This window comes from Coregonus clupeaformis, chromosome 13 (genome assembly GCF_020615455.1).
Source record: "Coregonus clupeaformis isolate EN_2021a chromosome 13, ASM2061545v1, whole genome shotgun sequence".
Lineage (NCBI taxonomy): Eukaryota > Metazoa > Chordata > Actinopteri > Salmoniformes > Salmonidae > Coregonus > Coregonus clupeaformis.
In genome coordinates this window covers 53,266,870-53,282,175 of record NC_059204.1, presented here as the reverse complement: position 1 = coordinate 53,282,175, position 15,306 = coordinate 53,266,870, and the positions used below count along the sequence as shown (strand labels likewise).

At 41.4% G+C, this 15,306-nt stretch overlaps 1 protein-coding gene across 1 annotated transcript in view; it reads left to right on the top strand.

Moving 5' to 3' along the window:
• Positions 1–14,510, top strand: part of cblb (Cbl proto-oncogene B, E3 ubiquitin protein ligase) — a 204,719-nt gene extending 190,209 nt beyond the window's left edge. Inside the window, exons 17-19 of the mRNA XM_041894588.2 lie at positions 4,809–4,958; positions 5,665–5,793; positions 12,279–14,510. Of these exons, the coding sequence (XP_041750522.2) occupies positions 4,809–4,958; positions 5,665–5,793; positions 12,279–12,538 (539 nt within the window). The 3' untranslated portion in view covers positions 12,539–14,510. The remainder of the gene's footprint in view (positions 1–4,808; positions 4,959–5,664; positions 5,794–12,278) is intronic.
• The last annotated feature ends 796 nt before the right edge of the window (positions 14,511–15,306 follow it).

The window sequence follows — 15,306 nt, the reverse complement described above, 5'->3', positions numbered from 1 at the left end:
AAATTATATATATATATATAGCATTATTATTCCCATATCATTATTACAGAGAATCAGACAAATTATGCTACCCTCTGCCTATTGGCTACTTAGTTTATTCAAGCCTTTCTCAAAATACAACACTGTCCCTTTAAGACAAAACAAAGCTATTTACCTTCCTCGCTTTTCATAGGTCAAGAAATGTACATGTTTTGTGCTCTTGTAGGAAGCAATCACTCCCCTATTGCTGACTACAAATTATCTATAACTGGGCTAATAACTCACTAACTAGCAAAAGGATATGAACAAACGTGCACACTTGGCTTCATGCAGCTCTCGCTTTGATCTCAAAACAAGCACATCTACTCAAGACCGCTAATGCTGTAGAGTAAACACAGTACAGTTTAAAGTAAATGGCACAGATCCATACTGTAATGGCAATGGTTCATTTGCATATAGGCCTACTGCAGCTCTGATTGGTTAAGCCACACCGGAGTACGGGCTGAGTCGTGCTTCAATGCAATAGAATCCTACTCCGATGCGTTCTGCCTACAACAAAATATCTTACATAGTTTATTTTGTTTCGGTATGTTGCATTGAAAGTGGCTAATATTGTGTTGATTTGATCACAATTGCCACAGTAATTGGAAACGTTGATAGTGTTAACTAACAGGGAAAATTCTAGAAAGTTGAGTGAAGTTCAATCTGGTGCTTCTCTCCATGGGCTGATATTGGGAGCTGCACTGCAGTCTCAGGCTACTGCGCGCCCACGCACTCACACAGCTTAGAGGGGACATTGATCACAATATATGTTAAATGCCTGAATTTTGGTAAATATATTTTAAAATGTATTTGAAATGTTTTGTACAATATATTCCAACATGCTTTTAAATGTATTTGTAAGAAATATATTTTTTATTAAAATGTGTGGCAAATATAAAATATAGCTGTTAGCAGTAATGAGCGGGGTTCCCAGGATGACAGAAAGTACACAAGATCAGTTGAATAACAAAGCAGGCACTCTATCATGTAGGAACTATCTTCCTTTATGTGCAATCAGTAAAAGCATTGCCATGTTGATTTAAATCTCAGTTGGTAAACTCCACATTAGTGTTACAAAATACTTCAATACACTCGCACAGTGGCAGGATTTACGATTTCTAATTTGACCGAATAAAATATCCACTTTTCACTACGTTCAGACCACATAATAGGACAACAATATGTGATTATACAGATATATTATTTTATCAAATCATAAGTTATTTATCACATACGCCGAACACAACAGGTGCAGACATTACAGTGAAATGCTTACTTACAGCTCTTAACCAACAGTGCATTTATTTTTAACAAAAAAGTAAAAATAAAACAACAACAAAAAAAAGTGTTGAAAAAAAAAGAGCAGAAGTAAAATAAAATAACAGTAGGGAGGCTATATATACGGGGGGGTACCGGTGCAGAGTCAATGTGCGGGGGCACCGGCTAGTTGTGCAAGTTCTCCCACTTAAAAAGATGAGAGAGGCCTGTAATTTTCATCATAGGTACACATCAACTATGACAGACAAATTGAGGAAAAACAATCCAGAAAATCACATTGTAGGATTTTTAATGAATTTATTTGCAAATTATGGTGGAAAATAAGTATTTGGTCACCTACAAACAAGCAAGATTTCTGGCTCTCACAGACCTGTAACTTCTTCTTTAAGAGGCTCCTCTGTCCTCCACTTGTTACCTGTATTAATGGCACCTGTTTGAACTTGTTATCAGTATAAAAGACACCTGTCCACAACCTCAAACAGTCACACTCCAAACTCCACTATGGCCAAGACCAAAGAGCTGTCAAAGGACACCAGAAACAAAATTGTAGACCTGCACCAGGCTGGGAAGACTAAATCTGCAATAGGTAAGCAGCTTGGTTTGAAGAAATCAACTGTGGGAGCAATTATTAGAAATGGAAGACATACAAGACCACTGATAATCTCCCTCGATCTGGGGGCTCCACGCAAGATCTCACCCCGTGGGGTCAAAATGATCACAAGAACGGTGAGCAAAAATCCCAGAACCACACGGGGGGACCTAGTGAATGACCTGCAGAGAGCTGGAACCAAAGTAACAAAGCCTACCATCAGTAACACACTACGCCGCCAGGGACTCAAATCCTGCAGTGCCAGACGTGTCCCCCTGCTTAAGCCAGTACATGTCCAGGTCCGTCTGAAGTTTGCTAGATTGCATTTGGATGATCCAGAAGAGGATTGGGAGAATGTCATATGGTCAGATGAAACCAAAATGGAACTTTTTGGTAAAAACTCAACTTGTCGTGTTTGGAGGACAACGAATGATGAGTTGCATCCAAAGAACACCATACCTACTGTGAAGCATTGGGGTGGAAACATCATGCTTTGGGGCTGTTTTTCTGCAAAGGGACCAGGATGACTGATCCGTGTAAAGGAAAGAATGAATGGGGCCATGTATCGTGAGATTTTGAGTGAAAACCTCCTTCCATCAGCAAGGGCATTGAAGATGAAACGTGGCTGGGTCTTTCAGCATGACAATGATCCCAAACACACCGCCCGGGCAACGAAGGAGTGGCTTCGTAAGAAGCATTTCAAGGTCCTGGAGTGGCCTAGCCAGTCTCCAGATCTCAACCTCCATAGAAAATCTTTGGAGGGAGTTGAAAGTCTGTGTTGCCCAGCGACAGCCCCAAAACATCACTGCTTTAGAGGAGATCTGCATGGAGGAATGGGCCAAAATACCAGTAACAGTGTGTGAAAACCTTGTGAAGACTTACAGAAAACGTTTGACCTGTGTCATTGCCAACAAAGGGTATATAACAAAGTATTGAGAAACTTTTGTTATTGACCAAATACTTATTTTCCACCATAATTTGCAAATAAATTCATTAAAAATCCTACAATGTGATTTTCGGGATTTTTTTTCTTCTCATTTTGTCTGTCATAGTTGACGTGTACCTATGATGAAAATTACAGGCCTCTCTCATCTTTTTAAGTGGGAGAACTTGCACAATTGGTGGCTGACTAAATACTTTTTTCCCCCACTGTATCCAAAGCGACTTACAGTCATGTGTGCATACATTTTTTGTGTATGGGTGGTCCCGGGGATCGAACCCACTATATACAGGGGGTACCTGTACCGAGTCAATGTGTGGGGGTACAGGTTAGTCGAGGTCATTTGTACATGTAAGTAGGGGCAAAGTGACTATGCATAGATAATAAACAGCAAGTAGCAGCAGTGTAAACACATTAATGGTTCAGCAGTCTTATGGCTTGGAGGTAGAAGCTGTTAAGGAGCCTTTTGGTGCTAGACTTGGCGCTCCGGTACCACTTGCCGTGCGGTAGCAGAGAGAACAGTCTATGACTTGGGTGAATGGAATCTTTGACAATGTATGTAAAAAATGTTATAAATTGATTTGCATTTTAATGAGGGAAATTAGTATTTGACCCCCTCTCAATCAGAAAGATTTCTGGCTCCCAGGTGTCTTTTATACAGGTAACGAGCTGAGATAAGGAGCACACTCTTAAAGGGAGCACACTCTCTCAGTTTGTTACCTGTATAAAAGACACCTGTCCACAGAAGCAATCAATCAATCAGATACCAAACACTCCACCATAGCCAAGACCAAAGAGCTCTCCAAGGATGTCAGCGACAAGATTGTAGACCTACACAAGGCTGGAATGGGCTACAAGACCATCGCCAAGCAGCTTGGTGAGGAGGTGACAACAGTTGATGCGATTATTCACAAATGGAAGAAACACAAAATAACTGTCAATCTCCCTCGGCCTGGGGCTCCATGCAAGATCTCACCTCGTGGAGTTACAATGATCATGAGAACGTTGAAGAATCAGCCCAGAACTACACGGGAGGATCTTGTCAATGATCTCAAGGCAGCAACTCACCGTGTTTTAAGGAGGAGGAATGCTGCCTATGACCCCAAGAACACCATCCCCACCGTCAAACATGGAGGTGGAAACATTATGCTTTGGGGGTGTTTTTCTGCTAAGGGGACAGGACAACTTCACCGCATCAAAGGGACGATGGACGGGGCCATGTACCGTCAAATCTTGGGTGAGAACCTCCTTCCCTCAGCCAGGGCATTGAAAATGGGTTGTGGATGAGTATTCCAGCATGACAATGACCCAAAACACACGGCCAAGGCAACAAAGGAGTGGCTCAAGAAGAAGCACATTAAGGTCCTGGAGTGGCCTAGCCAGTCTCCAGACCTTAATCCCATAGAAAATCTGTGGAGGGAGCTGAAGGTTCGAGTTGGCAAACGTCAGCCTCGAAACCTTAATGACTTGGAGAAGATCTGCAAAGAGGAGTGGGACAAAATCCCTCCTGAGATGTGTGCAAACCTGGTGGCCAACTACAAGAAACGTCTGACCTCTGTGATTGCCAACAAGGGTTTTGCCACCAAGTACTAAGTCATGTTTTGCAGAGGGGTCAAATACTTATTTCCCTCATTAAAATGTAAATCAATTTATAAAAAAGATTTCACATGCGTTTTTCTGGATTTTTGTTGTTGTTATTCTGTCTCTCACTGTTCAAATAAACCTACCATTAAAATTATAGACTGATCATTTCTTTGTCAGTGGGCAAACGTACAAAATCAGCAAGGGATCAAATTCTTTTTTCCTTCACTGTAAGTGTATGTAAACTTCCGACTTCAACTGTATGAGGTTGTTAGATTAGGAATGGTGTTTGTCTCCCCTTAGTGGGGATTGCTTATAAATTACCCCCTGGTAGATTTGGTCCTAGAGCTCAATTGTGCTCAGTCATTATCTGCTTGTCCTCTCTCTATTGTGTCTCAGCACCAGAGGAGCTGTTCAACAACCGGCCTCCCTCACAGCCCCACCCTCCTGCGCCCGTCAGACACAGCTTCACAGGCCTCTCCTCGTCCCCCTCCTGCTCACGAGCTCCCCGGCCTGCCTCCAGACATGACCACATCCTGTTAACCCCAGGTTAGCTGTTTCTTCCCTCCAAACTCGAGAATACCAATAGAAAATCAGTTTGAGTGCCAGAATCTGGTCTAGTGATAACACTGCCGACTCTGAACCACATATACCCCCAGTGGCAGGGGTTAGATCCATCAAATGGCCACAAATCTACCGTCTCCCTATCCCTATTCAACTGTCCTTTAAAAAAGCTTGATCCTATTAAATGCATATCACTTAGTCTGGCTGATACTAAACTCAAAGTTCTCCTGACTTCAGAGTCTGGGGAGTTAGTTTTGATGTTGTCGGCACGAAGCCTCGATAATGAATGGGGCTGTGATTTTACTGGTTGGTTCTCCTCTGTCTTTCTCACTCAAACACCCACACACAGCCACCCCATTCATTACAACTGTTAGATTTTCAAATCCAAACAACAAGGGTTCTCAACCCTGCAGAAAAAACAAACATTTGAGACCAATCAATGCATTCGCTTTGGAGGAGAACGGAATATGGAATTATAGCGACAGCATGTCCAGACCAGTGGGTCACAGCTCCTCTCGCTGTGTCACGTTGTCTGCACATCTGCCAGGTCTGTGCATCTATCACTCTCATCCACTGTAATAAAAAAAAAGTAAAAGGCCACAATTCTACGTGGATAGATGATAAACATGCAGTTATTGTTTGAAGTGTAGCCAATCTTTTCCTCTCACAGTTGTAAATGGTTTGGTTTCAGATACTGTGTTTGATATGCTGAGCGCTGTGGCCCCTCTGCCCCCTGTGAGGAGACAAATGGGGGACAACATGGATGGCCTGTTCAGGACATCGCAGTCCCAGGAGTACGACCAGTTACCCCCCACCCAAGGTACAACAACCCCAACCTCCTTGGGCCATTTCATGCTGTAGGATTTTAAATGATTTAATAGTTTCGCTTTTTGAATGATTTAAAAGACAATCAACAATAATGCATGCAAAAAAACGGTAAAATCTCTGTGGATAGATGAGGAATTGAAAATGTTTATGGTTGAGAGGGATGAGGCAAAAGGAATGGCAAATACAGTGCCTTGCAAAAGTATTCATCCCCCTTGGCGATATTCCTATTTTGTTGCATTACAACCTGTAATTTACAGTGGGGAGAACAAGTATTTGATACACTGCCGATTTTGCAGGTTTTCCTACTTACAAAGCATGCAGAGGTCTGTAATTTTTATCATAGGTACAATTCAACTGTGAGAGACGGAATCTAAAACAAAAATCCAGAAAATCACATTGAATGATTTTTAAGTAATTAATTTGCATTTTATTGCATGACATAAGTATTTGATACATCAGAAAAGCAGAACTTAATATTTGGTACAGAAACCTTTGTTTGCAATTACAGAGATCATACGTTTCCTGTAGGTCTTGACCAGGTTTGCACACACTGCAGCAGGGATTTTGGCCCACTCCTCCATACAGACCTTCTCCAGGTCCTTCAGGTTTCGGGGCTGTCGCTGGGCAATACGGACTTTCAGCTCCCTCCAAAGATTTTCTATTGGGTTCAGGTCTGGAGACTGGCTAGGCCACTCCAGGACCTTGAGATGCTTCTTACGGAGCTACTCCTTTGTTGCCCTGGCTGTGTGTTTCGGGTCGTTGTCATGCTGGAAGACCCAGCCACGACCCATCTTCAATGCTCTTACTGAGGGAAGGAGGTTGTTGGCCAAGATCTCGCGATACATGGCCCCATCCATCCTCCCCTCAATATGGTGCAGTCGTCCTGTCCCCTTTGCAGAAAAGCATCCCCAAAGAATGATGTTTCCACCTCCATGCTTCACGGTTGGGATGGTGTTCTTGGGGTTGTACTCATCCTTCTTCTTCCTCCAAACACGGCGAGTGGAGTTTAGACCAAAAATATAGATTTTTGTCTCATCAGACCACATGACCTTCTCCCATTCCTCCTCTGGATCATCCAGATGGTCATTGGTAAACTTCAAACGGGCCTGGACATGCGCTGGCTTGAGCAGGGGGACCTTGCGTGCGCTGCAGGATTTTAATCCATGACGGCGTAGTGTGTTACTAATGGTTTTCTTTGTGACCAGCTCTCTTCAGGTCATTGACCAGGTCCTGCCGTGTAGTTCTGGGCTGATCCCCCACCTTCCTCATGATCATTGATGCCCCACGAGGTGAGATCTTGCATGGAGCCCCAGATCGAGGGTGATTGACCGTCATCTTGAACTTCTTCCATTTTCTAATAATTGCGCCAACAGTTGTTGCCTTCTCACCAAGCTGCTTGCCTATTGTCCTGTAGCCCATCCCAGCCTTGTGCAGGTCTACAATTTTATCCCTGATGTCCTTACACAGCTCTCTGGTCTTGGCCATTGTGGAGAGGTTGGAGTCTGTTTGATTGAGTGTGTGGACAGGTGTCTTTTATACAGGTAACTAGTTCAAACAGGTGCAGTTAATACAGGTAATGAGTGGAGAACAGGAGGGCTTCTTAAAGAAAAACTAACAGGTCTGTGAGAGCCGGAATTCTTACTGGTTGGTAGGTGATCAAATACTTACGTCATGCAATAAAATGCAAATTAATTACTTAAAAATCATACAATGTGATTTTCTGGATTTTTGTTTTAGATTCCGTCTCTCACAGTTAAAGTGTACCTATGATATAAATTACAGACCTCTACATGCTTTGTAAGTAGGAAAACCTGCAAAATCAGCAGTGTATCAAATACTTGTTCTCCCCACTGTATATGGATTTTTATTCGGATTTCATGTAATGGACATACACCAAATAGTCAAAATTGGTGAAGTGAAATGAAAAAAATAACTTGTATTGACCCCCTTTGTTATGAAGCCCCTAAATAAGATATGGTGCAACCAATTACCTTCAGAAGTCACATAATTAGTTAAATAAAGTCCATATCTGTCATATGATCTCAGTATATACAGTTGAACTCGGGAAGTTTACATACACTTAGGTTGGAGTCATTAAAACTAGTTTTTCAACCACTCCACAAATGTCTTGTTAACAAACTATAGTTTTGGCAAGTCGGTTAGGACATCTACTTTGTGCATGACACAAGTAATTTTTCCAACAATTGTTTACAGACAGATTATTTCACTTATAATTCACTGTATCACAATTCCAGTGGGTCAGAAGTTTACATACACTAAGTTGACTGTTCCTTTAAACAGCTTGGAAAATTCCAGAAAATGATGTCATGGCTTTAGAAGCTTCTCATAGGCTAATTGACATACTTTGAGTCAATTGGAGGTGTACCTGTGGATGTATTTCAAGGCCTATCTTCAAACTCAGTGCCTCTTTGCTTGACATCATGGGAAAATCAAAAGAAATCAGCCAAGACCTCAGAAAAAGAATTGTTGACCTCCACAAGTCTGGTTCATCCTTGGGAGCAATTTCCAAACGCCTGAAGGTACCACATTCATCTGTACAAACAATAGTACGCAAGTATAAACACCATGGGACCACGCAGCCGTCATACTGCTCAGGAAGGAGACGCGTTCTGTCTCCTAGAGATGAACGTACTTTGGTGCGAAAAGTGCAAATCAATCCCAGAAAAACAGCAAAGGACCTTGTGAAGATGCTGGAGGAAATAGGTACAAAAGTATATATATCCACAGTAAAACGAGTCCTATATCGACATAACCTGAAAGGCCGGAAGTTAAAGCTTGGTCGCAAATGGGTCTTCCAAATGGACAATGACCCCAAGCATACTTCCAGAATTGTGGCAAAATGGCTTAAGGACAACAAAGTGAAGGTATTGGAGTGGCCATCACAAAGCCCTGACCTCAATCCTATAGAAAATGTGTGGGCAGAACTGAAAAAGTGTGTGCGAGCGAGGAGGCCTACAAACCTGACTCAGTTACACCAGCTCTGTCAGGAGGAATGGGCCAAAATTCACCCAACTTATTGTTGGAAGTTTGTAGAAGGCTACCCGAAACGTTTGACCCAAGTTAAACAATTTAAAGGCAATGCTACCAAATACTAATTGAGTGCATGTAAACTTCTGACCCACTGGGAATGTGATGAAATAAATAAAAGCTGAAATAAATCATTCTCTCTACTATTATTCTGACATTTCACATTCTTAAAATAAAGTGGTGATCCTAACTGACCTAAGACAGCGAATCTTTACTAGGATTAAATATCAGGAATTGTGAAAAACTGAGTTTAAAGTATTTGGCTAAGGTTTTTGTAAACTTCCTACTTCAACTGTATACACCTGTTCTGAAAGGCCCCAGAGTCTGCAACACCACTAAGCAAGGGGCACCACCAAGCAAGCGGCACCATGAAGACCAAGGAGCTCTCCAAACAGCTCAGGGACAAAGTTGTGGAGAAGTACAGATCAGAGTTGGGTTATAAAAAAAGATCAGAAACTTTTAACATCCCACAGAGCACCATTAAATCCATTATTAAAAAATTGAAAGAATATGGCACCACAACAAACCTGCCAAGAGAGGGCCGCCCACCAAAACTCACAGACCAGGTAAGGAGGGCATTAATCAGAGAGGCAACAAAGAGACCAAAGATAACCCTGAAGGAGCTGCAAAGCTCCACAGCAATGATTGGAGTATCTGTCCATAGGACCACTTTAAGCCGTACACTCCACAGAGCTGGGCTTTACGGAAGAGTGGCCAGAAAAAAGCCATTGCTTAAAAAAAATTAATAAGCAAACACGTTGGTGTTCGCCAAAAGGCAGCATGTGGGAGACTCCCCAAACATATGGAAGAAGGTACTCTGGTCAGATGAGACTAAAATTGAGCTTTTTGGCCATCAAGGAAAACGCTATGTCTGGCGCTATGTCTGGCGCAAACCCAACATCTCTCATCACCCCGAGAACACCATCCTCACAGTGAATTATGGTGGTGGCAGCATCATGCTGTGGGGATGTTTTACATCGGCAGGGACTGGGAAACTGGTCAGAATTGAAGGAATGATGGATGGCACTAAATACAGGGAAATTCTTAAGGGAAACCTGTTTGTCTTCCAGAGATTTGAGACTGGGACGGAGGTTCACCTTCCAGCAGGACAATGACCCTAAGCATACAGCTAAAGCAACACTCGAGTGGTTTAAGGGGAAACATTTAAATGTCTTGGAATGGCCTAGTCAAAGCCCAGACCTCAATCCAATTGAGAATCTGTGGTATGACTTAAAGATTGCTGTACACCAGCTGAACCCATCCAACTTGAAGGAGCTGGAGCAGTTTTGCCTTGAAGAATGGGCAAAAATCCCAGTGGCTAGATGTGCCAAGCTTATAGAGACTTATAGATACTCCAAGAGACTTGCAGCTGTAATTGCTGCAAAAGGTGGCTCTACAAAGTATTGACTTTGGGGGGTGAATAGTTATGCACGCTCAAGTTTTTTTGTGTTATTTGTTGTTTGTTTCACAAGAAAAAATATTTTGCATCTTCAAAGTGGTAGGCATGTTGTGTAAATCAAATGATACAAACCCCCAAAAATGCATTTTAATTCCAGGTTGTAAGGCAACAAAATAGGAAAAATGCCAAGGGGTTGAATATTTCGCAAGCCACTGTACGTCTGGCTGCATAACCTACTGCACATTTTTTAATCAAGTGACTAAACAGAAGAAAAATAAGAAGAAACTATACCTTGAAACAAAGGTAAATGATATAAAGAATGATAGTAAAAATCTTTGGAGCACCTTAAATGAAATTATGGGCAAAAAGGCAAACTCAGCTCCATAATTAATTGAATCAGATGGCTCATTCATCACAAAACCCACTGATATTGCCAACTACTTTAATGATTTTTTCATTGGCAAGATTAGCTAACTTAGGCATGATATGCCAGCAACAAATGCCGAACCTACAATTCCAAGTATAACTGACCAGATAATGAAAGAACTGTAATTTTGAATACTGTAAGGTGAGTGTGGAAGAGGTGAAATAATTATTGTTGTCTGTCAACAATGACAAGCCACTGGGGTCTGACAACTTGGATGGAAAATTACTGAGGATGATAGCGGACGATCCTATTTGCTGTCTCTTCAATATAAGCACCCTTTATAGGCTCAAATAGATGACCAATCAGCATGTTACCAAATCTTAGTAAACTTTTAGAAAAAATGGTCTTTGACCAGATACAATAAAATGTACATTAAATAAATTAACAACAGACTTTCAGCACGCTTATAGGGAAGGGCATTCAGCATGCATGGCACTTACACAAATGACTGATGATTGGCTGAGAGAAATTGATGATAAAAAGATTGTGGGAGCTGTTTTGTTAGACTTCAGTGCAGCTTTTTACATTATTGATCATAGTATGCTGCTGTTACTTTACTGTTATTTTACTGCTTTAATTTTTTACTTATTTATTGTTAACTTAACACTTATTTTTCTTAAAACTGCATTGTTGGTTAAGGGCTTGTAAGTAAGCATGTTCACTGTTGTATTATATTCGTGCATGTGACAAATACAATTTGATTTGATGTCATGGCTTTACACTCCCTGCTATATTGTGGATTTAGAGTTATCTGTCTAACAGAACACAGAGGGTGTTCTTTAATGGTAGCCTCTCCAACATAATCCAGGTAGAATCAGGCATTCCCCAGGGCAGCAGTTTAGGCCCCTTATTTTTTTTCAATCTTTACTAATTACCTGCAACTGGCTCTGAGTAAAGCCTGTTTGTCTATGTATGCGGATGACTCAACACTATACACGTCAGCTATAATAATGTGGAAATTGAGCAAGTTCAGGAGACTAAACTGCTTGGAGTAACCCTGGATTGTAAACTGTTACGGTCAAAACATATTGATGCAACAGTAGCTAAGATGGGGAGAAGTCTGTGAATTATTAAGTGCTGCTCTGCCTTCTTAACAAAAATATCAACAAGGCAGGTCTTACAGGCCCTAGTTTTGTTGCGCGTGTGGTCAGGTGCCACAAAGAGATTAAAAAAAACTAAAAATACACCTTATGGAACAGCAAGGACTGTGAAGTCACACACACAGGTTCAAACACACACATACAAACACACATAACATACACACACTACACACATGTACACCTGAATTGTGTGTTGTAGTAGGGTAGTGGCCGGAGGGCACACACTTAAATTATTGTAAAATCTGTTGTAAAATTGTATTTTAATGTTTAAAAATTGTATTATAGTGTATATTACTGCCTTAATTTTTGCTGGACCCCAGGAAGAGTAGCTGCTGCCTTGGCATAATAAATAATACATACAAATACAAATGCATGAATCCATTATTGATAATTAATTCAACTTTTTCTAATAGCTCTTAAAGCTACTTATGGTAAAAGCCACTTGAAATAAGCTTTTTACCTACCCATCATCCATTGACTTATCCATTCAATTTTTTTTGCAGTGGCCGTAGATTATTTGCAGGCACCTGCCAGGCCGCCTAAGCCGCTCCCTCGGAAGACCCCTCCAGACATCCATCAGAGGAAGAATCATGGGCTGGACTCGGCCAGTGAGAGTACGGACGCCAAAATCGCCAAACTAATGGGAGAGGGATATTCTTTCGAGGATGTGAAGAGGGCACTCATGATCGCTCAGAACAAAGTGGACGTGGCACGGAACATTCTCAGAGAGTTTGCCTTAGTGGCCCCTAGACTCAACCTATAGCTGTGAGCAGGGCACCCAAATAGTAGACATCTTGTATCTCTGTGTGCGCTGGGGTAGAAGGAAAAGGGCTTATTTTATCTAGTTTTCCCTTGCTAGTTTGTTCTGACCAAAAAAATATGGTAAGCTTGGAAAACGCTGATCCGTGGACTGCATTTTACCACAGATCGTGAGTCCATCCACAACTATTTGTTCGAAGCTAAATCGAATCAGAGACAGAGAACAGCGTCTGTCACCAGGTTGTTAATCCTGTGAAAGAAAGAAGCTTGTTGTTTACAGTCAACGGCCATTCAGGCAAGCTTTGCCAGTGCTGGCTTCTGGCTCCTGCGTTACCCTTCTGCTCCTGCCACTACTGCTGATCCCCCTTCCCCCTGCCCCCCAGCCTTTCATAATCAGCCAATAAGGGGTGGGGGTTTGTAACAAACTGGCCTTGGCTCAAGTTCTTCTATGTTTAATGACATTGTTGCCTATGGTCCTTATCCCATCTGTCTCAAACACACCTAAAGACCCGTCCACCAGACTCTCTCAATCCCATAATTCTCTATCTCTCAGAGGTATATTAGTGTGCAGTCCAGTTAAGATGGTGCTGCTGGTTCCCTAGCTGAATTCTGTCTTAATGAACTGTTGCTGTTGTTGTTGTTGTTGTATGAAGAGACTGGGAGAGACAGAGGCTTTTGAGTGGTGTTATTGACTCCCAGTGGCTCCCAGGTTGATTGCAGAGGCTCTTAGAGGCACTATTAGGCCACTCTGGAGGTCCACTAATGCTTTCTCCACTTCCTTCCTCCAGCAGCAACCTGGTGAATGTACAATAAGGAATGGGGTGGGACAGTAAAATGGCCCTTAACGGTTCCTCTTGTCTCAGAACCACAGATGAAACCAGATGCAGCCTTGTTTGTGTGTGTATGTATGTGCATACTTGTGTGTTTTGATTTCTTCAGTGAAAGACAACAACCCCACTGAATGTATTTGTTAACTTGAGGAGGCACATGCATTCGAGGCATTCATCTCAAGGCCCAAACCATTATTAGTACACTTTTGCTCTCAGATCATTATAGAAAAACATATTAATTTTCTGATGTGCAAAAATGAGGAGGATAGGTACTAATAATACCACAGAGCCAATACCTTTGTGTTGACTGGTTCTACTAATTAATATACATTGTGTTAGTAGTGGGGTTCTTGTCAAGCATTTAAATCCTGGGAGGACTACTCTTGTGGATCGCAAATGGAGAGGACAACCACTATTACACAGTTAAGTCAATCATTTTGAAATCCTGTTGTTGCCTAGTTATTGTATGCTGAAATATGTAGACGCATTCCCACACAACCTGACACAAACTGTGCGTTCGATTTCCAGAGTGCATTGCTTTGACATGGGTGTCGTTCAGAGAAAAGCTCTGAGCAACTACGCTGCTCCTGATATGACCCTTGCGTCATTAGCCACAATCAGGAATTTTAAAGTGCTTCAAGTCGATATCAAGAGGAATGCCACACAAAGCCCAACAAGCTGTTAATAAAAAAGGAGGCCTAGTGCTCCCCTGTGTCTATTACCAACCCTGGCTTTGTCAGTTTCAATACAATAACTGCATTATTTCTCCTCACCTATTTTAATTTGAAGCTTCATTTTGCACTGGTCTGATTATTTTTCATCTTTAAACTTGAAAGTCTCAAACTGATTTTGTTTTAATCCATCTGGCCCGTAAAAAGGGAGGGGGGAAGTGAAGTGGCCTTCATTAGGTTGGAAGGTGAGGTTTTCTTGTTCTGTTTCTCTCTCTCCTGCCATGAATTTTGTTTGACGAAAATGCGTTGTGGAACGTGTTCAGCATTGTGATGTGTGCAATTAACTTATACATTATGAAAGCCTTCACTTGATATATTATTTTCATTGTTCAGTAATTAAAGTAACCAGTGATTTGTTCATGTTTATATTTCTTTTGTTTTTATAAAAGCCAGTAATAAACATGGGTTGTCTGTGGTCTTTCATGATGTATGCAAACAAATTTATAGGGTGGAGGATTTTTCCACAAAACACTTGTAACCAGTGTAGGTTTATAAATTCTAGATACATGTCAGTAGTGCAAAGTCAAGAGTGTGGTGATGTTTCACAAATTCCGTTAGTCATGAATTTAATCTAACTATATTTGTAGATACATTCCAAATGAAAAAATGTATATAGATCATAGACACAATTTTTTAAATTCTGTAAACGTGTTAGTTCCACAATATGGAAGGGTGCAAAGATATCTACAGTGAGGGAAAAAAGTATTTGCCCCTGCTGATTTTGTACGTTTGCCCACTGACAAAGAAATGATCAGTCTATAATTTTAATGGTAGGTTTATTTGAACAGAGAGAGACAGAATAACAACAAAAAAATCCAGAAAAACACATGTCAAAAATGTTATAAATTGATTTCCATTTTAATGAGGGAAATAAGTATTTGACCTCCTCTCAATCAGAAAGATTTCTGGCTCCCAGGTGTCTTTTATACAGGTAACGAGCTGAGATTAGGAGCACACTCTGAAAGGGAGTGCTCCTAATCTCAGCTTGTTACCTGTATAAAAGACACCTGTCCACAGAAGCAATCAATCAATCAGATTCCAAACTCTCCACCATGGCCAAGACCAAAGAGCTCTCCAAGGATGTCAGGGACAAGATTGTAGACCTACACAAGGCTGGAATGGGTTACAAGACCATCCTTAAGCAGCTTGGTGAGAAGGTGACAACAGTTGGTGTGATTATTCGCAAATGGAAGAAACACTAAATAACTGTC